This window comes from Cherax quadricarinatus, unplaced genomic scaffold, assembly GCF_038502225.1.
Source record: "Cherax quadricarinatus isolate ZL_2023a unplaced genomic scaffold, ASM3850222v1 Contig67, whole genome shotgun sequence".
Classification (NCBI taxonomy): Eukaryota; Metazoa; Arthropoda; class Malacostraca; order Decapoda; family Parastacidae; genus Cherax; species Cherax quadricarinatus.
In genome coordinates, this window is record NW_027195093.1 from 190178 (window position 1) to 216110 (window position 25933).

The 25933-nt window shown below is 44.0% G+C and overlaps 1 protein-coding gene across 3 annotated transcripts in view; it reads left to right on the forward strand.

The window, feature by feature from the left end:
- The first annotated feature begins 3488 nt into the window (after nucleotides 1-3488).
- Nucleotides 3489-25933, forward strand: part of LOC138851190 (dentin sialophosphoprotein-like) — a 201054-nt gene continuing 178609 nt past the window's right edge. For 2 of the 3 annotated variants that reach the window (XM_070079988.1, XM_070079990.1), the window contains exon 1: nucleotides 3490-4316. In XM_070079988.1, the coding sequence (XP_069936089.1) occupies nucleotides 3809-4316 (508 nt within the window). In that variant the 5' untranslated portion in view covers nucleotides 3490-3808. Of the gene's footprint in view, nucleotides 4317-25933 lie in introns of all 3 variants that reach the window. The other variant, XM_070079991.1, reaches the window with a different exon arrangement.

Sequence of the window (25933 nt, forward strand, 5' to 3'; positions counted from 1 at the left end):
TTACAGAACAACAGCTGTTGTAGAACTGACGAGTCTCAGGGTAACACCACAGCTTGATGGTTGCCAGAAGTCGGTAGCAAATTCTTCTGAACAGAAAGGAACCCAAACTACACTAAAGCTGAAGACTAAGACGCATGAGAAATTCACAAAATTTACTCCTGTCTCAATTAATCTGCACACTACTGTAACTTATACACACGACACACTAATAAACATAACACACAAATAAACACAAGTTATTAACAAATGAAACACATAAATAAACACAACTAGCTAACTAGTAACACACTAATAAATGCATAATAGTAATAATCCCAACACGCTAACAATTCCAACAAACTAATAATCATACAACACTAATAAACACAACACACTAAACACAACACACTAATAAATACAACACAGCAGTCAACACAACACTGACAATTAACTAATACATACAAACATCCACCGTCGATCACCGCTCACTAAAGAAACACATTAATTAATAAAATATCTAGCTACGGCAATAGCAAACAACATTTTACAGACATTTACACACATCAGGAACCCCAACGAAACCCGAATAACAAACAAACGAAAACCAAGCAGTAACAAACATGACACATCAACGTTCTCCTCAACAAAAAAATCAAAATCAAACAATTACTCAATATAAACGTTTATGTACCAAACACAGCAATACACAGAAAAACTTAAAATGCAATACATAAAAAAAACCGCCAGCGAAACATCGCGCACCAGTTAATACTATTAATCACAAACAAAGAGCAAAAACAAACGCCATGTTCTAAGATATAAACACTAGCACATGTGCACTTGTACAGCTGCTGGGACTCCTCTCAGCACATGTGCACTTGTACAGCTGCTGGGACTCCTCTCAGCACATGAGCACTTGTACAGCTGCTGGGACTCCTCTCAGCACATGTGCACTTGTACAGCTGCTGGGACTCCTCTCAGCACATGTGCACTTGTACAGCTGCTGGGACTCCTCTCAGCACATGTGCACTTGTACAGCTGCTGGGACTCCTCTCAGCACATGTGCACTTGTACAGCTGCTGGGACTCCTCTCAGCACATGTGCACTTGTACAGCTGCTGGGACTCCTCTCAGCACATGTGCACTTGTACAGCTGCTGGGACTCCTCTCAGCACATGTGCACTTGTACAGCTGCTGGGACTCCTCTCAGCACATGTGCACTTGTACAGCTGCTGGGACTCCTCTCAGCACATGTGCACTTGTACAGCTGCTGGGACTCCTCTCAGCACATGTGCACTTGTACAGCTGCTGGGACTCCTCTCAGCACATGTGCACTTGTACAGCTGCTGGGACTCCTCTCAGCACATGTGCACTTGTACAGCTGCTGGGACTCCTCTCAGCACATGTGCACTTGTACAGCTGCTGGGACTCCTCTCAGCACATGTGCACTTGTACAGCTGCTGGGACTCCTCTCAGCACATGTGCACTTGTACAGCTGCTGGGACTCCTCTCAGCACATGTGCACTTGTACAGCTGCTGGGACTCCTCTCAGCACATGTGCACTTGTACAGCTGCTTGGACTCCTCTCAGCACATGTGCAATTGTACAGCTGCTGGGACTCCTCTCTGCACGTGTGCACTTGTACAGCTGCTGGGACTCCTCTCAGCACATGTGCACTTGTACAGCTGCTGGGACTCCTCTCAGCACATGTGCACTTGTACAGCTGCTGGGACTCCTCTCAGCACATGTGCACTTGTACAGCTGCTGGGACTCCTCTCAGCACATGTGCACTTGTACAGCTGCTGGGACTCCTCTCAGCACATGTGCACTTGTACAGCTGCTGGGACTCCTCTCAGCACATGTGCACTTGTACAGCTGCTGGGACTCCTCTCAGCACATGTGCACTTGTACAGCTGCTGGGACTCCTCTCAGCACATGTGCACTTGTACAGCTGCTGGGACTCCTCTCAGCACATGTGCACTTGTACAGCTGCTGGGACTCCTCTCAGCACATGTGCACTTGTACAGCTGCTGGGACTCCTCTCAGCACATGTGCACTTGTACAGCTGCTGGGACTCCTCTCAGCACATGTGCACTTGTACAGCTGCTGGGACTCCTCTCAGCACATGTGCACTTGTACAGCTGCTGGGACTCCTCTCAGCACATGTGCACTTGTACAGCTGCTGGGACTCCTCTCAGCACATGTGCACTTGTACAGCTGCTGGGACTCCTCTCAGCACATGTGCACTTGTACAGCTGCTGGGACTCCTCTCAGCACATGCGCACTTGTACAGCTGCTGGGACTCCTCTCAGCACATGTGCACTTGTACAGCTGCTGGGACTCCTCTCAGCACATGTGCACTTGTACAGCTGCTGGGACTCCTCTCAGCACATGTGCACTTGTACAGCTGCTGGGACTCCTCTCAGCACATGTGCACTTGTACAGCTGCTGGGACTCCTCTCAGCACATGTGCACTTGTACAGCTGCTGGGACTCCTCTCAGCACATGTGCACTTGTACAGCTGCTTGGACTCCTCTCAGCACATGTGCAATTGTACAGCTGCTGGGACTCCTCTCTGCACGTGTGCACTTGTACAGCTGCTGGGACTCCTCTCAGCACATGTGCACTTGTACAGCTGCTGGGACTCCTCTCAGCACATGTGCACTTGTACAGCTGCTGGGACTCCTCTCAGCACATGTACACTTGTACAGCTGCTGGGACTCCTCTCAGCACATGTGCACTTGTACAGCTGCTGGGACTCCTCTCAGCACATGTGCACTTGTACAGCTGCTGGGACTCCTCTCAGCACATGTGCACTTGTACAGCTGCTGGGACTCCTCTCAGCACATGTGCACTTGTACAGCTGCTGGGACTCCTCTCAGCACATGTGCACTTGTACAGCTGCTGGGACTCCTCTCAGCACATGTGCACTTGTACAGCTGCTGGGACTCCTCTCAGCACATGTGCACTTGTACAGCTGCTGGGACTCCTCTCAGCACATGTGCACTTGTACAGCTGCTGGGACTCCTCTCAGCACATGTGCACTTGTACAGCTGCTGGGACTCCTCTCAGCACATGTGCACTTGTACAGCTGCTGGGACTCCTCTCAGCACATGTGCACTTGTACAGCTGCTGGGACTCCTCTCAGCACATGTGCACTTGTACAGCTGCTGGGACTCCTCTCAGCTAATACCAGTCTTCTAAACATAGCCTGGAGACGCCTCAGCCCCTCAGGGAGATCAGGAAAAAATATATCCTAAAATCCTATTATATAAGATTTTAAGTATTTTATTATCGTCTTGAGATAAACAGCGAAATAAGTCTTATTGTTGTGTTGCATTAGGGTGGAAATACCTCAAGACAGTGGCAACCTGTGATCAATGTTGCGTGCTGCCCTCTGTCGGTTACGCCAGTAACAAGGGTGTTTATAGTGGTTGCCATGGTTACCTTGCAACAGCGGCTGTCTGGGACAAACCAACAACGAAGTTTTGTTGCAAAATTGTTCTCATCGTGGCTTTCGTGTTTCGTGGGCGTGGCGTAATACAATGGACGGTTGAGCCAAGACAGTCTGGTAACAAATATTGCAAAGATTAACGTTCATCGAACGATATTTTACGGAAACAAATGAATTTGTTCAACATTTGGCTCGAATTGTTTCAAGAAAATATTGCTGAAGTTAATATATAATTATCAACAACGTGGCTCCAAAATCAATAGGAGTTTCAAAGCCTGTTGGCTACTCCATAAGAATTCAATATTTATCGGATGAGCCGACCCAGCTTAGAAGAGTAACAGGAAAACTCTGAGGCGTGGTGAAGAAGAGAGGGGTGATGGGCAGCCATGTAGAAGTGATCTTGCTTTCTCCTGCCCCCGTCAAGGACGACGAGGACGCCCAGCGGGAAGCCACGTCACGGAACGTACAAGATCAGGAACTCTGGAGACAGGCGGCACATACTCCCTTAGAAAGTAAATGTTTAACTAGACGTCTCACTCTTCCTTCGCTCGAAGATAAAGGAGACGGGAGGGTAGATAAAGAGGTTACGACTGGAAAGGGTGAGAGTGGAGCCAATGAAGAGAAAGAGAGGGAAAGAGGACATGAAGAACCAAATACAGAAACAAAGGGATCAGTCGCCTTGGCTGATGCCAAGAGTCAAATTGAGAAGCGGAGAGTGACCGAAGATGGTCACGGGCGGGTGGTCAGGTTGGGCGGAGCCAGCAGTGTGGGTGGAGCTTCCTCAGGAGAGGCAGGGAGGCAAGGAAACCCCAGGAGCATCATTACATGCAGGAGTCAGGCAGGAAACACACCTACTAAAGGCACAACTCAAGCCAGCTTCTCAGGTAAGTATATACAAGACTAACATGGGTGTAATTGCTTAATTGTCTTGTCATGGAAGAGCTGCTCTTAACGGTACTTGTCTTTTTCTTTCAGTGTGTATGATTTACAATGGATGAAAACGACTTACAATTAGCCTAATTGTCACATATTGGTTGTACTTGTCTTAAGGTGGGTGTACTTGTCTTATAGTGGGTGTACTTGTCTTATAGTGGGTGTACTTGTCTTAAGGTGGGTGTACTTGTCTTAGGGTGGGTGTACTTGTCTTATAGTGGGTGTACTTGTCTTATAGTGGGTGTACTTGTCTTAGGGTGGGTGTACTTGTCTTATAGTGGGTGTACTTGTCTTAGGGTGGGTGTACTTGTCTTATAGTGGGTGTACTTGTCTTAGGGTGGGTGTACTTGTCTTATAGTGGGTGTACTTGTCTTAGGGTGGGTGTACTTGTCTTATAGTGGGTGTACTTGTCTTAGGGTGGGTGTACTTGTCTTAGGGTGGGTGTACTTGTCTTATGATGGGTGTACTTGTCTTAGGGTGGGGTACTTGTCTTAGGGTGGGTGTACTTGTCTTATAGTGGGTGTACTTGTCTTAGGGTGGGTGTACTTGTCTTATAGTGGGTGTACTTGTCTTAGGGTGGGTGTACTTGTCTTATAGTGGGTGTACTTGTCTTAGGGTGGGTGTACTTGTCTTAGGGTGGGTGTACTTGTCTTATAGTGGGTGTACTTGTCTTAGGGTGGGTGTACTTGTCTTATAGTGGGTGTACTTGTCTTAGGATGGGTGTACTTGTCTTATAGTGGGTGTACTTGTCTTAGGGTGGGTGTACTTGTCTTAGGGTGGGTGTACTTGTCTTATAGTGGGTGTACTTGTCTTAGGGTGGGTGTACTTGTCTTAGGGTGGGTGCACTTGTCTTATAGTGGGTGTACTTGTCTTAGGGTGGGTGTACTTGTCTTATAGTGGGTGTACTTGTCTTAGGGTGGGTGTACTTGTCTTATAGTGGGTGTACTTGTCTTAGGGTGGGTGTACTTGTCTTAGGGTGGGTGTACTTGTCTTATAGTGGGTGTACTTGTCTTAGGGTGGGTGTACTTGTCTTAGGGTGGGTGTACTTGTCTTATAGTGGGTGTACTTGTCTTAGGGTGGGTGTACTTGTCTTAGGGTGGGTGTACTTGTCTTATAGTGGGTGTACTTGTCTTAGGGTGGGTGTACTTGTCTTAGGGTGGGTGTACTTGTCTTATAGTGGGTGTACTTGTCTTAGGGTGGGTGTACTTGTCTTATAGTGGGTGTACTTGTCTTAGGGTGGGTGTACTTGTCTTATAGTGGGTGTACTTGTCTTATAGTGGGTGTACTTGTCTTACGGTGGGTGTACTTGTCTTATAGTGGGTGTACTTGTCTTATAGTGGGTGTACTTGTCTTAGGGTGGATGTACTTGTCTTAGGGTGGGTGTACTTGTCTTATAGTGGGTGTACTTTTCTTTGGGTGGGTATACTTGTCTTATAGTGGGTGTGCTTGTCTTAGGGTGTGTGTACTTGTCTTATGGTGGGTGCATTTGTCTTAGGGTGGGTGTACTTGTCTTATAGTGGGTGTACTTGGGTGGGTGTACTTCTCTTATAGTGGGTGTACTTGTCTTAGGGTGGTTGTACTTGTCTTAGGGTGGGTGTACTTGCCTTACAGTGGGTGTACTTGTCATAGGGTGGTTGTACTTGTTTTACAGTTAGTGTACTTGTCTTACATTTAGTGTACTTGTCCTATAGTAGGTGTACTTGTCTTATAGTAGGAGTACTTGCCTTATAGTGAGTGTACTTGACTTACAGTGGTTGTACTTGTCAAATAGTGGGTATACGTGTCATATAGAAGGTGTACTTGTCTTATAGTGGGGTGTACTTGTCTTACAGTGGGCGTACTTGTTTTATAGTGAGTGTACTTGTCCTATAGTGGGTGTACTTACAGTGAGTGTACTTGTCATATAGTGGGTGTGTCTTATAGTGTGTGCGCTTTTCTTATAGTGGGTGCGTGTACTTGTTTTATAGTGGGTGTACTTGTCTTATAGTGACTGTACTTGTCTGATAGTGGATGTACTTCTTATAATGGGTGTACTTTTCTTATAGTGGATGTACTTGTCTTATAGTGAGTGTACCTGTTTTATAGTGAGTGTACATGTCTTATAGTGGGTGTACTTGTCTTACAGTGTGTGTACTTCTCTTATAGTGAGTGTACTTGTTTCTTAGTGGGTGTACTTGTCTCGTAATGGGTGTACTTGTCTTATAGCGGGTGTACTTGTCTTATAATGGGTGTTGTTTTATAGTGGGTGTTCGTGTCTTGTAGTGGACGTACTTCTCTTATTGGGGTGTAATTATGTGTCATACAGTGGGTGTATTTGTCTTATGAGTGTACTTGTCTTATAGTGGGTGTACCTGTCTTATAGTAAGTGTACTTGTCTTATAGTGAGTGTACTTGGTTATAGTGAGTGTACTTGCCTTATAGTGAGTGTACTTGTTTTGTAGTGAGTGTACTTGTCTTATAGCGATATTCATGATATTCATTATCAGTGACCTAAAATTAGTTGGATATTGCTACTCTGGTCTCTGAAGCATTTTGGTTGTTGACCATTTTAATGGATGTACTCGTGTTATAGTGGGTGTACTTACCAAATAGTTGGTGGACTTTTTGTATTTGCCTCATAGTGCGCGTGATTTATAATGGGTGTATCTATCTTATAGCAGGTGTAGTTGTCTAATAACGAATGTACTTTTGCTCCTGTGGTCAGTGGGTGTATTTATATCATAGTGAGTGTACAGCACATGTGCTATCTTGGTCCGTGGGTGTATTTATATCATAGTGAGTGTACAGCACATGTGCTATCTTGGTCCGTGGGTGTATTTGTATCATAGTGAGTGTACAGTACATGTGCTATCTTGGTCCGTGGGTGTATTTGTATCATAGTTAGTGTACAGTACATGTGCTATCTTGGTCCATGAGTGTATTTATATCATAGTGAGTGTACAGCACATGTGCTATCTTGGTCCGTGGGTGTATTTGTATCATAGTGAGTGTACAGTACATGTGCTATCTTGGTCCGTGGGTGTATTTGTATCATAGTGAGTGTACAGTACATGTGCTATCTTGGTACGTGGGTGTATTTATATCATAGCGAGTGTACAGCACATGTGCTATCTTGGTCCGTGGGTGTATTTATATCATAGTGAGTGTACAGTACATGTGCTATCTTGGTCCGTGGGTGTATTTATATCATAGTGAGTGTACAGCACATGTGCTATCTTGGTCCGTGGGTGTATTTATATCATAGTGAGTGTACAGCACATGTGCTATCTTGGTCCGTGGGTGTATTTGTATGATAGTGAGTGTACAGTACATGTGCTATCTTGGTACGTTGGTGTATTTATATCATAGCGAGTGTACAGCACATGTGCTATCTTGGTCCGTGGGTGTATTTATATCATAGTGAGTGTACAGTACATGTGCTATCTTGGTCCGTGGGTGTATTTATATCATAGTGAGTGTACAGCACATGTGCTATCTTGGTCCGTGGGTGTATTTATATCATAGTGAGTGTACAGTACATGTGCTATCTTGGTACGTGGGTGTATTTATATCATAGCGAGTGTACAGCACATGTGCTATCTTGGTCCGTGGGTGTATTTATATCATAGTGAGTGTACAGTACATGTGCTATCTTGGTCCGTGGGTGTATTTGTATCATAGTGAGTGTACAGTACATGTGCTATCTTTGTCCGTGGGTGTATTTGTATCATAGTGAGTGTACAGTACATGTGCTATCTTGGTACGTGGGTGTATTTATATCATAGCATAGTGAGTGATGTGCTATCTTGGTCCGTGGGTGTATTTGTATCATAGTGAGTGTACAGTACATGTGCTATCTTGGTACGTGGGTGTATTTATATCATAGCGAGTGTACAGCACATGTGCTATCTTGGTCCGTGGGTGTATTTATATCATAGTGAGTGTACAGTACATGTGCTATCTTGGTCCGTGGGTGTATTTATATCATAGTGAGTGTACAGCACATGTGCTATCTTGGTCCGTGGGTGTATTTATATCATAGTGAGTGTACAGCACATGTGCTATCTTGGTCCGTGGGTGTATTTGTATGATAGTGAGTGTACAGTACATGTGCTATCTTGGTACGTTGGTGTATTTATATCATAGCGAGTGTACAGCACATGTGCTATCTTGGTCCGTGGGTGTATTTATATCATAGTGAGTGTACAGTACATGTGCTATCTTGGTCCGTGGGTGTATTTATATCATAGTGAGTGTACAGCACATGTGCTATCTTGGTCCGTGGGTGTATTTATATCATAGTGAGTGTACAGCACATGTGCTATCTTGGTCCGTGGGTGTATTTGTATCATAGTGAGTGTACAGTACATGTGCTATCTTGGTCCGTGGGTGTATTTGTATCATAGTGAGTGTACAGTACATGTGCTATCTTGGTACGTGGGTGTATTTATATCATAGCGAGTGTACAGCACATGTGCTATCTTGGTCCGTGGGTGTATTTATATCATAGTGAGTGTACAGTACATGTGCTATCTTGGTCCGTGGGTGTATTTATATCATAGTGAGTGTACAGCACATGTGCTATCTTGGTCCGTGGGTGTATTTATATCATAGTGAGTGTACAGCACATGTGCTATCTTGGTCCGTGGGTGTATTTGTATGATAGTGAGTGTACAGTACATGTGCTATCTTACAGTGTGTCTATTTTTCTTACAGTGCGCGTAATGGGTGTGTTGTGGGTGTGTAAGTTATCAAATGAAAGTTGAATTACAACAAAAAGTGTAATATGCTTCTAGTGTAAACGTAATATATTTAATATTATTGTTACCTAATCTTCATGACTTTGCACTTGGTGGGGTTAAACTCCAGCAGCCAGTTGTTGGACCAGGCTTGCAGCCTGTCTAGATCCCTTTCTCAGTCTTACCAGTTACTCATTCCTTTGAATTCACCGCATTATGTTTACATCGTCTGCATAAAGGGCACCTCTGAATGTATCCTTTCAGTCATGTCATTCACACGTAACTTGTCACATATATCCATTCTGACACCAGGTCACGCACCATCATTCTGACACCAGGTCACGCACCATCATTCTGACACCAGGTCACGCACCATCATTCTGACACCAGGTCACGCACCATCATTCTGACACCAGGTCACGCACCATCATTCTGACACCAGGTCACGCACCATCATTCTGACACCAGGTCACGCACCATCATTCTGACACCAGGTCACGCACCATCATTCTGACACCAGGTCACGCACCATCATTCTGACACCATGTCACGCACCATCATTCTGACACCAGGTCACGCACCATCATTCTGACACCAGGTCACGCACCATCATTTTGACACCAGGTCAACCTATCCTTCTCTCTCCTGTCATACTCTGTTACTTTGCCGTAAAACTCCTGTAGGTTTGTGACAGGATTTCCCTCCCTAAAACCGTGCTGGTTATCATGCATAAGCTCATTCCTCTCTAGGTGCTCCACCACTCTTCTCATAATCTTCTCCATGTCTTTAAGAACATAAGAACGGACTGTAGGAGGCCTACTGGCCCATGCGAGGCAGGTCCAAGTCTCCTACCTGCTTAAGCTAATGACCCAACCTAGTCAGGTTAGATCACATTCACTTCAGGAAGGAGCACGGCATCAGACCTAGTAGCACAAGCTAGTCAAGTAAAACTCTCACCCACCCACACCTACTCATATATTTATCTCGGGAGTTTGTTCCACTCATCCACAACTCTATTACCAAACCTGAATCTGAATTTTTACAACTTAAAACCATTGCTGCGATTCCTGTCATGGCTAAATATTTTTAGCAAGCTATTTACATACCCCTTATTTTTTCTTGTTTTCCATTTATACATCTCAGTCATATCCCCCCTAATTCTACGCCTTTCTAGAGAGTGCAGATTCAGGGTCCTCAGTCTATCCTCATAGGGAAGATCTCTGGTACATGGGATCAACTTTGTCATCCTTCTTCGTATGCTCTCCAGTGAATATCAAAATGGTATACAATACCGACAGGTTGGTAGGTAAGACACATGGGCAACAGTTAGGAAATTTTATTCCGCTTCTTCAGTCGAGTACAGAAAGTAGGCAGGAGCATTAGAGATGTGAAGACGATGTAATCATTCCATCACCCTTAAAGTCGTAGGTTTGAGGTTGTCAATCCCTCAGATTATGGAACAGAACTCTTCTCCAGGCTGAGGGACTGACAACCTCAAATCTACGACTTTAAGGGTGATGGACTGATTACAATGTCCTCACATCTCTAATGCTCATGCCTACATTCTGTACTCGACTGAAGAAGCCTACTGTGTAGGCGAAACATTTCGGAATAAAATTGTCTAAGTGTTGCCTATGTGTCTTATCTACCATGTTCTCCAGTGAATTTATATCCATTCTGTAATACGGTGATCAAAACTGTGCAGCATATCTAAATGAGGCCTAACTAAGGATTTATAGAGTTGAAAAGCTGCTATTGTGCTTCTTGACATGATGCCAAGGATTCTGTTAGCTTTATTGCGAACACTTACGCAATTTTGTCTTGTTTTTAGATTACTGTTAACCAAAAGTCCCAAATCCTTTTTGCAGTCAGTAATATTAAGATCTGCATTATTTAGTTTATATGTGGTACGGTTATTTTCCTGTCCAATGTTTAGAACTTTGCATTTGTCTTTATTAAACTGCATCTGCCACTTCTCCGACCACGGCATCAGTCTATTCAAATCTTCCTGGAGTCTTCTAATGTCCTCGTCAGAATGAATTCGACGGCCTGTTTTGGTGTCATCGGCAAACTTGCTTATGTCTCTATTTATTCCCTCATCTATGTCGCTTATATAGATTAGGAACAAGGGGCCCAACAAGGGGCCCTGTCGAACACCGCTCGTGACGCTTCCCCACTCTGATTTCTCCCCATTTATGTTAACTCTCCGCTGTCAATCAACCATGCCTCTATCCAGAAAAAAATTCTCCTATTCTGTGTGTCTTAATTTTCCTCAATAGTCTCTGATGTGGGACTCCGTCGAAAGTCTTACTGAAGTCCATATACACAATATCATATTCATTACCATGATCTAACTCCTCAAATACATTAGTGTAAAAAAGTTAATAAATTCGTAAGGCAGGAACGCCCCTTTGTAAAACCTTTCTGAGATACGTTGATCAGTTTATGCTTTTCACAATGGCTGCGAATTGCCTCGGCAGTTATTGATTCCACAAATTTAACAGCTATGGAGGTAAGGCTTATTGGGCTATAATTCAAAGCTAAGGACCTATCACCTGCTTTGAAAATAGGTATCACATTTGCCATTTTCCACTTATCAGTACAAACTGGCATAGTGCCAGATATGTTGAAAAGATTAGCCAAAGGTTTGTTAAGGCTTCTTTACATTCCTTTAGAATCCTTGCATACAGTTCATCAGGGCCTGGGTATTTGTTAAGTTTTAATTCATCTGTCAAAGGACCATGTCACTTGTGACCCTAATCGTGCATAGTTTATTATCGTCTTGTTCTACATAATTTATTTTTTTCTGGAATATCGCTGGTATCTTCCTGTGTAAAAACTGAGAAGAAGTAAGTATTAAAAAATTCTACACATTTCTTTATCACTGTCGGTGAGTTGACTCTAATCTTGTCCCTAATCTTACTTCTGTATACCTGAAAGAATCCTTTTGGGTTTGTTTTCGGTTCTTTTGCAACTTTAACCTCATAATCTATATTTGCTCTTCTTATTCTCTTTTTTATTTCTCTCTTTAACTGAGTATATTGATTTCTTAACTGCCACTCTCCTATTTTGATTCGCATATACATGTCTCTCTTTTGACTAATGAGTTGTTTTAATCTATTGATTATACATTTAGGATCATTTTAGTTCGATATGATTTCCCTATTCGGAACATAAGTTGTCTGAGCAGCACCACCTACCTGACTCAGAGTCAGGTCATTCCAATTCAGCCAACCCAGGTAATTTCTCAGTCCTATGAAGTCAGCCAAGCAGAAGTCAGGGACAGAGACTTGATTGCCATTATGAAAGTAATTCCATGATATATTAAAACTGAGTGATTTGTGATCACTTTCCCCAAGCTCATCATTAACCTGAAGATTAGTAATTAATGAGTCCTTGCCGGCAAGAACCAAGTCAAGCAGGTTATTTCCTCTAGTTGGTTCTGTCACAAACTATTAAAAAACAATCCTGAATCGTATCAAGGAAGTCACTTGACTCTAAATTTACTGTCAAACTGATGCAGCCAATTTGTTTAAAGTTAAAATCTTCCAGTACCACAAATTAGCACATTTTCGTATGTAGATGCCTTACGAATTTCTTTCCATAGATGTTTACTGCACTCCCTATCAAGGTTTGGGGGCCTGTAAATCACACCCAAGATTAGTTTTACACGGCCCTCGAGAAGCTGTAACCAAACAGATTCAGTGGCTGACGCTTCAAATTTCATATCTTGTCTAACACAACAATTTAAATTATCTCTGACATACATCGCTACTCCACCACATGCTTCCTGCACTTGCAATTACTCTTAGCTTATCTATCTTATTTCTTAAACTCCTGCTATTAGTATAGTAAACCTCAAGTGAGCTAGTCTCTCGCTGCCCTATACTGTCTTTCTCTGTTTGTTGACCTGATCCATTCTCTTTACATGTAACTTTATTATGAATAATATCTTTTAAATATTTACTGTTTTCAACCCTAATGCTGCAACCTGACTGTTACCCACACACACCAATACCTCTATGTTCTATCACTTTAAAATCCTAGACATCAGCAATGGCCCTCCCACTCGAGCTGCTCCAGAGAGAAGTTGTGGAAAATACTGTATATATTTTCCGGAAATACGGTAATTTATAGGTAAATAGATGCCCTATATTGTATTTTTAAAAGAAGTATGTTATCGAAAATGGGAAACCTGCGGCTGGGGAGGTGAGCCGCCATTTTGTTTGAATTGAATAACACGTTGTGAATAATGGGAAGAATTTTTCGTGCTCTAGAGGTTAAAAGTGGGTTGACACCTCTCAAATAGAAGGCGAAATTGTTGGATGTGCATTCCTGCATAATTTGAGAATCAGGCGACAGAACAGGACAACTCCAGGAACCTCAGATAAGCTGTCTAAATTATGTTTAATTTCTGGCCAGTAAATTCTTCATAAATGTAGGCAAAAGGGGGGTTCCTGTACATGACACATTAATCTCCAGTCAAATTGGTGAGTGTTATGATTAAGATATATTCTCCTTCTGTTGTATAAATGTGTATATATGTGTATCTATAATCATTTATTATTTTTAATATAAAGTCCACAAATTTATATATTTACCAGCATTCCTGGTGATACAAATCATTTATGATTAATAGGTCCAGAGCAACTTGTGGATATGACAGTGGTAGGTATCGAAGGGGGACATTTTTTGCGACCTAGGTGTCCCAAATTCCTACTTGCCTAACTGATAAATAATAATTATCTATGTTCATTTATTATGTACATAATGAGTTACATACAGATAAATGCAATTTTCCACATTTAATTTGCCCATTGGTCCTTCAAACCGGAGGTAATTAGTGAAGTCATTAATTAGTTAATTACTTAATAATTATATGTGAAATGACAGGAGGTGGATGTTAAGTTCACAGATTTACTTAATGTGTAGTGGATTATAATAATTACAATATTAATTTTGATAAGCTAAGCTCAAGGGTGGCTAAAGATTATATTAATGTGAATAATATTAATTTTGCAAAGCCAAAGTGGCTAGGATTTATATTAATGTATTTGTACAATATTAATTTGATAAGACAATTCTGGCCAAGATTTATATCAGTGTATGTGTAATTGATAAGCCAAGTGTTGCTAATTATATTAATGTGTATAATATTAATCTTGCTATGCCAAATTCTGGCAAGGATTTATATTAATTTGCATAATAATTTTGATGAGCCAAGTCTGGCTAAAGGTTTGTATTAATGTACATTTAAAATTTATATTATAATTTTTTACATGTAATTGCTGAGCTCAAGTAGATGGGATTTATTCAAAGGTAAGTTGTATCAGTGTTGTAAGTTGTAATCAGTGTTATTGATTGGGTTGAATTTAAGACATTGCATCATGGCTGAAAATGAGGAAATTAATATAGAAGACAAACATATGGAATATAGAGCAATAAATATCATGGCAAGCTAGAAATGGTCATGTAACCAAGGCATATAATAAATGTTTGGAATTAATGAATCAAGAAACTGTGAATACTGATGATTTAAAATTGTATTTAGATGCTTTAGTTTAGGTAATAGATATGATTCATACAAATTATATTACAACAAATATGAAGGAGATTTGTTAGTAAACTGTGTAGATGAGACTGAAGTAGATCTCATGATTAATCAGTATTATGAATTAGAGGAAAAGATTCTTTCTTGTAAAAGTCAGGCCCTGAATAAATTAAAATGTGTAAACCAGGCAGTTAATCAGTCTGCTCCAACAAATAATATGTCTTTGCCAAAACTCCCGGAACTATGTTTACCTGTATTTAATCCTGGTGAAAATTGGGAGGAATTTTGGTCAATTTTTAAAGCAGCTGTGCATGACAGGAGTGACCTAGCCTGTGTAACTAAATTATTTTACCTCAAAGGACAGGTAATAGGAGATGCTCACATACTCATACAAGCCTTTCCCAATGTAGATGACTCTTACAAGAAAGCAGTTGACTTGTTGAAAGTCACTTATGGTAATATAGAACAAAGTAGGTTGGATCTAGTGAATATCATTGTTAATTTAAAAACTCCAGATCACACTTACAAAGGTTTACAGCAGTTTAGAGTTAAACTGGAGAGCACACTCAAAACTTTAAGTAATAAATATAATCTGAAGGAATCAGACTGGTTATTGAGTGCCATGGTACAGAATAAATTAAGTTGTAAAACACTTGAATGGCTCTTGAATAAATATCACAAAGGTTATTTTGGACTGGAGGAAATAAGACTAGGTCTACAAGAATTAATTGTGCAGTTGCAGACCAGCCAACTAACTCATTTTAAAGCTGCAACACATAATAACTCTGAGGTATCTGTCAAGTTTCACAAAGGGAAAAATTATCCCAATGGTAATAATCAAAATTCATTTCCTAAAAATAGTTGCATAGGTGCATATCAGGTAGCAAGAATCAGAAATAATGATTCTCCACAAGGTAAGAAGAATAAGTACCCTCCTAAGAGTAGCCCAGTTAATAAGAAACCAGTCAGAGAAAAGAGAGTCTTTTCTTCGAGGGTACTCATTTTTCTAAGAAATGCAATGCATACAATTCATGGAATGATAAAGTTGAAAAATTGGAGGAACTTGACAGATGTATCAGGTGTTTGGGTAAGCACAATGTAAAGGATTGTTATGCCAAATTAAACTTCTGTTATCAATGTCACAGAGGAAGACACCATATAGTCATGTGTAAAGGTCTATATGATAATGTTGACAATCCTGACACAACAGTGGCTAATGTAAAAATTACTGCTAATGTTAATAATGATGGTTTTGCTGAAGTCGCCTTACCTGTGTTACAGGTAAAAATTGATGATAAAAGGCATAAATCAAAAAATGTGACTGCATTATTGGACCAGGGATCCCAGCGTACTTTCATAAAACGTAAATGTCTTGATGGTATGAAAGTACAGATGGGAGATCCCACAACTTTAAAATTATCTGGTTTTCTCTCGGATAAAAGGGCTCAATTGTATGACACTGTTTATGTAACTGTCGGGTTGGGCAATGAGAAAAAACGTGTTAATGCAGTAATTGTAGATGGACTTCCAGAGAAAATATCTACAGTAGGGCTTAGTAAAGCTACAGAAAGACTCACATAATGTAAATTTAGCACCTTCTGGGGTAAGTGATGATTCTGTAAGCCCAATAAATATTTTGATAGGTAGTGACTATTATGCCTCCTTTGTAAAGGGTATGGTAAAGAAATGTGGTGTCACCTTTTAGAAGACTGCAGGAGGCCATGTAATGTATGGTAGGATTCCTCGTAATAATAAATCATGACTAGAGGAAACTACAAATACCTTAACTGTGTGTCTTACTCATGAAATCGTACCCCAGTATAATTCTTCCATAGAGGATGGTGTTGAGCCAGTGCATAAATTGTGGGAATTAGACAGCATTGGAATAAATGTAAATGAAGAAAGTCCAGACGATTCTTTTACTCAGGAGCAATACCTGAGAGATGTAAAATTTGAATCTGGACAATACTGGGTACGACTTCCGTGGAGACTGAACCATCCAGAATTGCCCACTAATTACAGAATGGCATATGGACAATTAAAGGCTCAGCTCCGCGAACTGAGTAAGACAACAGAATTGTTAACTGCCTATAATGATATAATTGCTGAGCAGTTAATTAATAACTTTATAGAAGAGGTACCTCCTGAGCAAGCCAAAATTTATGGTCACTATTTGCCACATCACGGAGTTAAGAAGGATTCTAAGACCACTCCTCTGAGAATTGTGTTTAATTGTAGTGCCAGGAGTAACAAAAATGTACCTAGTTTAAATGACTGTTTGATGACAGGTCCGTCGTTGACGGAAAAATTAGGAGATATCTTATTAAATTTCAGAGTGAATCATTATGCCTTTACGGCTGACATAAGTAAAGCTTTCCTAAGGGTGGGTTTACAAGAGGCTGACCGGGATTGTACCCGCTCCTTATGGCCTGAGAATCCTATTGAGCCACTTAGCTCTCTGAAAACCTTTCTCTTTAGGAGCGTATTATTTGGTGCTACATCCAGTCCGTTCCTACTTCAAGCGACGATAAATGCACACATTAAACGTATGGAAAATCCATTGAGTAAAGTAATGAGCAAACAATTTTATGTGGACAATTTCCTGGGTGTGACGTCAACTGAAGAGGAACTCTTAATGACTTATGGAGAAGCTAATAAAATAATGCAAAGTGCAAATATGCCTCTGAGGGAATGGAACAGTAATTCGTCCAAATTAAAGAACAAAATAAGTAAAGATTACCCTGGAGATGAAGTGTCAAAATGTAATAATGTATTGGGATTAACTTGGGATACTGAGAGAGATTTGTTAATGTTAAAACCTAATAATTACAGTATGCCCAATAAATTAACTAAGAGAGCCTTGCTTGCTGAATTTTCCAAATGTTTTGATCCACTAGGTTTAGTGTAACCCCTTACTATAAGAGGGAAATTATTAATTCAGGAAGCATGGAAACTTAAATGTGCTTGGGATGAAATTCTACATGAGGAATTCATTAACAGGTGGGATGAATTAATTGGTGATTATGAGAAAATTCCAATGTTGGAGTTCCCACACCAGGTGGCCAATCCAATTGGGAAAAATGTACTCCACATTTTTTGTGATGCTTCAAAATTGGCATATGGAGCAGTTGCTTATCTTCAATGTAATAGTGTTATTTCTCTTGTTGTGTCTAAAACTAAAGTGTCTCCAATTAAATCACGTACCTTACCTCAGTTGGAATTAACAGCCATTTATGTAGGTGTCAAATTAGCTAATTATATAAGAAATAAGTTGCAGGAGATAAATATTAACGACACTGTAATTTGGTCTGATAATGAGGTATCCTTACAATGGATTCGTAATGGAAACAGTAAAATTGTGTACGTACAAAACAGAGTCACTGAAATTAATCAGATGCAAGAGAAGTATAATAGTTTGGGTCAGCATATGTTAATATTTAATCATATACCTGGTGAGGAGAATCCAGCTGATTTCTTGCCTCGAGGTTTACCTTATGCTAAATTTGTAAATGCTGTATCATGGTTTAAAGGACCGAGTTGGTTGGTAAATAAAGCTAATTGGCCTATACAAAAGGCGTATATTGCTCCTGTTGAAATTACTGTGACCACCGCTCCAATAGTTTGTCCTCCCTTAGCCACTGATATAAATAGGTATTCTTTACCCAAACTAATCGGTGTAACTAAGTTGATGTTTAATTTTCTAAACAAGATGAATATATCATATAAGTTTTCACATCCTCTTGAATATTGGATAAAGAGGGTACAGGAGGAAATCTATAGAAATGAGATTAAATTGATGATGGAAAGAAAAATTGTGAAAGGTTCTATAATAGAGAAATTGGGGCTGTATTTAGGGAACAAATTTAATTGTTCTAAATGCCCATAAAAATGTAATGCATGGTGGGGTACAAGATACCTTAAATTGTATTAGGGAAGCTTTCTGTGGATGCCAGATCCTATATGTACCCAGGTCCTCCACCATTGTCAAATGAGCAATTTGAGTCGTTTAGCAAAGAACTCCGGCCGGCCGCAGTGTGGAAAATATTGTATATATTTTCCGGAAATACGGTAATTTATAGGTAAATAGATGCCCTATATTGTATTTTTAAAAGAAGTATGTTATCGAAAATGGGAAACCTGCGGCTGGGGAGGCGAGTCGCCATTTTGTTTGAATTGAATAACACGTTGTGAATAATGGGAAGAATTTTTCATGCTCTAGAGGTTAAAAGTGGGTTGACACCTCTCAAATAGGAGGCGAAATTGTTGGATGTGCATTCCTGCATAAGTTGAGAATCAGGCGACAGGACAGGGCAACTCCAGGAACCTCAGATATGCTGTCTAAATTATGTTTAATTTCTGGCCAGTAAATTCTTCATAAATGTAGGCAAAAGGGGGGTTCATGTACATGACACATTAATCTCCAGTCAAATTGGTGAGTGTTATGATTAAGATATATTCTCCTGTTGTATAAATGTGTATATATGTGTATCTATAATCATTTATTATTTTTAATATACAGTCCACAAATTTATATATTTACCAGCATTCCTGGTGATACAAATCATTTATGATTAATAGGTCCAGAGCAACTTGTGGATATGACAGTGGTAGGTATCGAAGGGGGACATTTTTTGCGACCTAGGTGTCCTAAATTCCTACTTGTCTAACTGATAAATAATAATTATTTATGTTCATTTATTGTTATGTACGTAATGAGTTACATACAGATAAATGCAATTTTCCACAGAAGTTGTCTCAGTTGTCAATGAATGACACTGCAAGTTCCTTGCAGTATCTGCAAACCTCTGCACTTTCTCTAAATTCTTAAAGTGCTTTTGTGTGTGTGTGTGGGTACTCACCTAATTGTTTTTGCTGGGGTCGAGTGTGTGTGAGTGTGTGTGTGTGTGTGTGTGTGTGTGTGTGTGTGTGTGTGTGTGTGTGTGTGTGTGTGTGTGTGTGTGTGTGTATGTGTGTGTGTGTGTGGAAGAGACAGCCCGAGAGTACGCCAGGCAGCCATAAATCTAATGATTCCCCGTCTCCTCAAGTGTGAGTGAGTGTGGATGTTGAATGTCGATGCGTGTTTATGTTAAGCCTTCCTATTTATACATTATGCAGGGTGTCCACAAAATCACTCCCTGATTTCAAACAGATATAACTTTCGTAGTTAGTAGCTTCAGATGCAGGATTTCATTACGTTTCATATGGAAACGGTAGCATTAAGTGACCTGCGAGGTCTCCGGAGCTAACTGTTTGTAATTTCTTTCTTTGGGGGTACGTGAAGAGTACAGTTTACGTGCCACCACTACCTGCAACCCTGGAGGAGCTGAAAATTTCTAATACTGAAGCAGTTCGCATGATAACACCAAATATGCTGCAGAGCTTCTGGACCGAACTGGACTATCTCATCGATGTTTACCGAGCAACCAGAGGGGCGCACATTGAGTGCCTTTAATGCTACCCTATACCACATGAAACTGAATGAAATCCTGCATCGAAACTACTAACTGTGAAAGATTATTGCAATAAAGTTACATGTTATACCTGTTTGAAATAAGGGAGTATTTTTGTGACCATCCTGTCTATTTCAAGTAACTTCATCTTATAAACCATACCCCCGGCCGGGATTGAACCCGCGGTCATATTTGCAATCGTGTCATTACGATTTCTTGAGTCAACTTCATCTTATGTTCTGCTTACTGAAGTTGAGGTAAACTTGAAGAGAGCAAATTTTCAGTAAGGATGTTTATATTATATATAATCTTTACTGAAAATTTCCTGGCTTCAAGTTTACCTCTACTTCAGTAAGCAGAACATATATGTCGTGTCGAATATGTAAAGCTTGCGATCTTGGCTTAAACAGCAACGCTCAACTTGAAATTTAAGACAAGCGAAAATTTGTGTATGCAATAATTTCGCAAAAATCATTCTAAACCTGACGAAAAAAAATGTATTTTATTGTTTTTGTTTAGTATTAAACTTCTGTAAACGTATTTAAAATATATTTAGTTGGATTAGGCTAAAATAAATTACGCTTCTTATAATAAGGTTAGGTAAGTTTTCTAAGATTCTTTTGGTGCGTATATACTCATTCAGCTTAAAAAATGACATTCCATGTCTATCTTTCATCTGTCACTTTCTTCATACTTACAGTTTATACTTCTGTGTAAGTGTGAGTACTAACGTGTATGTGGGTACTGGAGGCGAGACTCAAGTTCGTGGCACTACCTCTTCGCTGGTTGCTACTAGGTTCACTCTTTCCTGGTTTGAACCAGGAGAGTGTCTGGAGCTAAGTATGGCTCCTGCCTCCACCACCAGGAGAGAGTCTGGAGCTAAGTATGGCTCCTGCCTCCACCACCAGGAGAGAGTCTGGAGCTAAGTATGGCTCCTGCCTCCACCACCAGGAGAGTGTCTGGAGCTAAGTATGGCTCCTGCCTCCACCACCAGGAGAGTGTCTGGAGCTAAGTATGGCTCCTGCCTCCACCACCAGGAGAGAGTCTGGAGCTAAGTATGGCTCCTGCCTCCACCACCAGGAGAGTGTCTGGAGCTAAGTATGGCTCCTGCCTCCACCACCAGGAGAGTGTCTGGAGCTAAGTATGGCTCCTGCCTCCACCACCAGGAGAGTGTCTGGAGCTAAGTATGGCTCCTGCCTCCACCACCAGGAGAGTGTCTGGAGCTAAGTATGGCTCCTGCCTCCACCACCAGGAGAGTGTCTGGAGCTAAGTATGGCTCCTGCCTCCACCACCAGGAGAGTGTCTGGAGCTAAGTATGGCTCCTGCCACCACCACCAGGAGAGAGTCTGGAGCTAAGTATGGCTCCTGCCTCCACCACCAGGAGAGTGTCTGGAGCTAAGTATGGCTCCTGCCTCCACCACCAGGAGAGTGTCTGGAGCTAAGTATGGCTCCTGCCTCCACCACCAGGAGAGTGTCTGGAGCTAAGTATGGCTCCTGCCTCCACCACCAGGAGAGTGTCTGGAGCTAAGTATGGCTCCTGCCTCCACCACCAGGAGAGTGTCTGGAGCTAAGTATGGCTCCTGCCTCCACCACCAGGAGAGTGTCTGGAGCTAAGTATGGCTCCTGCCTCCACCACCAGGAGAGTGTCTGGAGCTAAGTATGGCTCCTGCCTCCACCACCAGGAGAGTGTCTGGAGCTAAGTATGGCTCCTGCCTCCACCACCAGGAGAGCCTCCACCACCAGGAGAGAGTCTGGAGCTAAGTATGGCTCCTGCCTCCACCACCAGGAGAGTGTCTGGAGCTAAGTATGGCTCCTGCCTCCACCACCAGGAGAGTGTCTGGAGCTAAGTATGGCTCCTGCCTCCACCACCAGGAGAGTGTCTGGAGCTAAGTATGGCTCCTGCCTCCACCACCAGGAGAGTGTCTGGAGCTAAGTATGGCTCCTGCCTCCACCACCAGGAGAGTGTCTGGAGCTAAGTATGGCTCCTGCCTCCACCACCAGGAGAGTGTCTGGAGCTAAGTATGGCTCCTGCCTCCACCACCAGGAGAGTGTCTGGAGCTAAGTATGGCTCCTGCCTCCACCACCAGGAGAGTGTCTGGAGCTAAGTATGGCTCCTGCCTCCACCACCAGGAGAGTGTCTGGAGCTAAGTATGGCTCCTGCCTCCACCACCAGGAGAGTGTCTGGAGCTAAGTATGGCTCCTGCCTCCACCACCAGGAGAGTGTCTGGAGCTAAGTATGGCTCCTGCCTCCACCACCAGGAGAGTGTCTGGAGCTAAGTATGGCTCCTGCCTCCACCACCAGGAGAGAGTCTGGAGCTAAGTATGGCTCCTGCCTCCACCACCAGGAGAGTGTCTGGAGCTAAGTATGGCTCCTGCCTCCACCACCAGGAGAGAGTCTGGAGCTAAGTATGGCTCCTGCCTCCACCACCAGGAGAGTGTCTGGAGCTAAGTATGGCTCCTGCCTCCACCACCAGGAGAGAGTCTGGAGCTAAGTATGGCTCCTGCCTCCACCACCAGGAGAGTGTCTGGAGCTAAGTATGGCTCCTGCCTCCACCACCAGGAGAGTGTCTGGAGCTAAGTATGGCTCCTGCCTCCACCACCAGGAGAGTGTCTGGAGCTAAGTATGGCTCCTGCCTCCACCACCAGGAGAGTGTCTGGAGCTAAGTATGGCTCCTGCCTCCACCACCAGGAGAGTGTCTGGAGCTAAGTATGGCTCCTGCCTCCACCACCAGGAGAGTGTCTGGAGCTAAGTATGGCTCCTGCCTCCACCACCAGGAGAGTGTCTGGAGCTAAGTATGGCTCCTGCCTCCACCACCAGGAGAGAGTCTGGAGCTAAGTATGGCTCCTGCCTCCACCACCAGGAGAGTGTCTGGAGCTAAGTATGGCTCCTGCCTCCACCACCAGGAGAGAGTCTGGAGCTAAGTATGGCTCCTGCCTCCACCACCAGGAGAGAGTCTGGAGCTAAGTATGGCTCCTGCCTCCACCACCAGGAGAGAGTCTGGAGCTAAGTATGGCTCCTGCCTCCACCACCAGGAGAGTGTCTGGAGCTAAGTATGGCTCCTGCCTCCACCACCAGGAGAGTGTCTGGAGCTAAGTATGGCTCCTGCCTCCACCACCAGGAGAGTGTCTGGAGCTAAGTATGGCTCCTGCCTCCACCACCAGGAGAGTGTCTGGAGCTAAGTATGGCTCCTGCCTCCACCACCAGGAGAGTGTCTGGAGCTAAGTATGGCTCCTGCCTCCACCACCAGGAGAGTGTCTGGAGCTAAGTATGGCTCCTGCCTCCACCACCAGGAGAGTGTCTGGAGCTAAGTATGGCTCCTGCCTCCACCACCAGGAGAGTGTCTGGAGCTAAGTATGGCTCCTGCCTCCACCACCAGGAGAGTGTCTGGAGCTAAGTATGGCTCCTGCCTCCACCACCAGGAGAGTGTCTGGAGCTAAGTATGGCTCCTGCCTCCACCACCAGGAGAGAGTCTGGAGCTAAGTATGGCTCCTGCCTCCACCACCAGGAGAGTGTCTGGAGCTAAGTATGGCTCCTGCCTCCACCACCAGGAGAGAGTCTGGAGCTAAGTATGGCTCCTGCCTCCACCACCAGGAGAGTGTCTGGAGCTAAGTATGGCTCCTGCCTCCACCACCAGGAGAGAGTCTGGAGCTAAGTATGGCTCCTGCCTCCACCACCAGGAGAGAGTCTGGAGCTAAGTATGGCTCCTGCCTCCACCACCAGGAGAGTGTCTGGAGCTAAGTATGGCTCCTGCCTCCACCACCAGGAGAATGTCTGGAGCTAAGTATGGCTCCTGCCTCCACCACCAGGAGAGAGTCTGGAGCTAAGTATGGCTCCTGCCTCCACCACCAGGAGAGTGTCTGGAGCTAAGTATGGCTCCTGCCTCCACCACCAGGAGAGTGTCTGGAGCTAAGTATGGCTCCTGCCTCCACCACCAGGAGAGTGTCTGGAGCTAAGTATGGCTCCTGCCTCCACCACCAGGAGAGAGTCTGGAGCTAAGTATGGCTCCTGCCTCCACCACCAGGAGAGTGTCTGGAGCTAAGTATGGCTCCTGCCTCCACCACCAGGAGAGAGTCTGGAGCTAAGTATGGCTCCTGCCTCCACCACCAGGAGAGTGTCTGGAGCTAAGTATGGCTCCTGCCTCCACCACCAGGAGAGAGTCTGGAGCTAAGTATGGCTCCTGCCTCCACCACCAGGAGAGAGTCTGGAGCTAAGTATGGCTCCTGCCTCCACCACCAGGAGAGAGTCTGGAGCTAAGTATGGCTCCTGCCTCCACCACCAGGAGAGTGTCTGGAGCTAAGTATGGCTCCTGCCTCCACCACCAGGAGAGAGTCTGGAGCTAAGTATGGCTCCTGCCTCCACCACCAGGAGAGTGTCTGGAGCTAAGTATGGCTCCTGCCTCCACCACCAGGAGAGAGTCTGGAGGTAAGTATGGCTCCTGCCTCCACCACCAGGAGAGAGTCTGGAGCTAAGTATGGCTCCTGCCTCCACCACCAGGAGAGTGTCTGGAGCTAAGTATGGCTCCTGCCTCCACCACCAGGAGAGTGTCTGGAGCTAAGTATGGCTCCTGCCTCCACCACCAGGAGAGAGTCTGGAGCTAAGTATGGCTCCTGCCTCCACCACCAGGAGAGTGTCTGGAGCTAAGTATGGCTCCTGCCTCCACCACCAGGAGAGTGTCTGGAGCTAAGTATGGCTCCTGCCTCCACCACCAGGAGAGAGTCTGGAGCTAAGTATGGCTCCTGCCTCCACCACCAGGAGAGTGTCTGGAGCTAAGTATGGCTCCTGCCTCCACCACCAGGAGAGTGTCTGGAGCTAAGTATGGCTCCTGCCTCCACCACCAGGAGAGAGTCTGGAGCTAAGTATGGCTCCTGCCTCCACCACCAGGAGAGTGTCTGGAGCTAAGTATGGCTCCTGCCTCCACCACCAGGAGAGAGTCTGGAGCTAAGTATGGCTCCTGCCTCCACCACCAGGAGAGAGTCTGGAGCTAAGTATGGCTCCTGCCTCCACCACTAGGAGAGTGTCTGGAGCTAAGTATGGCTCCTGCCTCCACCACCAGGAGAGAGTCTGGAGCTAAGTATGGCTCCTGCCTCCACCACCAGGAGAGTGTCTGGAGCTAAGTATGGCTCCTGCCTCCACCACCAGGAGAGAGTCTGGAGCTAAGTATGGCTCCTGCCTCCACCACCAGGAGAGAGTCTGGAGCTAAGTATGGCTCCTGCCTCCACCACCAGGAGAGTGTCTGGAGCTAAGTATGGCTCCTGCCTCCACCACCAGGAGAGAGTCTGGAGCTAAGTATGGCTCCTGCCTCCACCACCAGGAGAGTGTCTGGAGCTAAGTATGGCTCCTGCCTCCACCACCAGGAGAGTGTCTGGAGCTAAGTATGGCTCCTGCCTCCACCACCAGGAGAGAGTCTGGAGCTAAGTATGGCTCCTGCCTCCACCACCAGGAGAGTGTCTGGAGCTAAGTATGGCTCCTGCCTCCACCACCAGGAGAGTGTCTGGAGCTAAGTATGGCTCCTGCCTCCACCACCAGGAGAGTGTCTGGAGCTAAGTATGGCTCCTGCCTCCACCACCAGGAGAGAGTCTGGAGCTAAGTATGGCTCCTGCCTCCACCACCAGGAGAGTGTCTGGAGCTAAGTATGGCTCCTGCCTCCACCACCAGGAGAGTGTCTGGAGCTAAGTATGGCTCCTGCCTCCACCACCAGGAGAGAGTCTGGAGCTAAGTATGGCTCCTGCCTCCACCACCAGGAGAGTGTCTGGAGCTAAGTATGGCTCCTGCCTCCACCACCAGGAGAGAGTCTGGAGCTAAGTATGGCTCCTGCCTCCACCACCAGGAGAGTGTCTGGAGCTAAGTA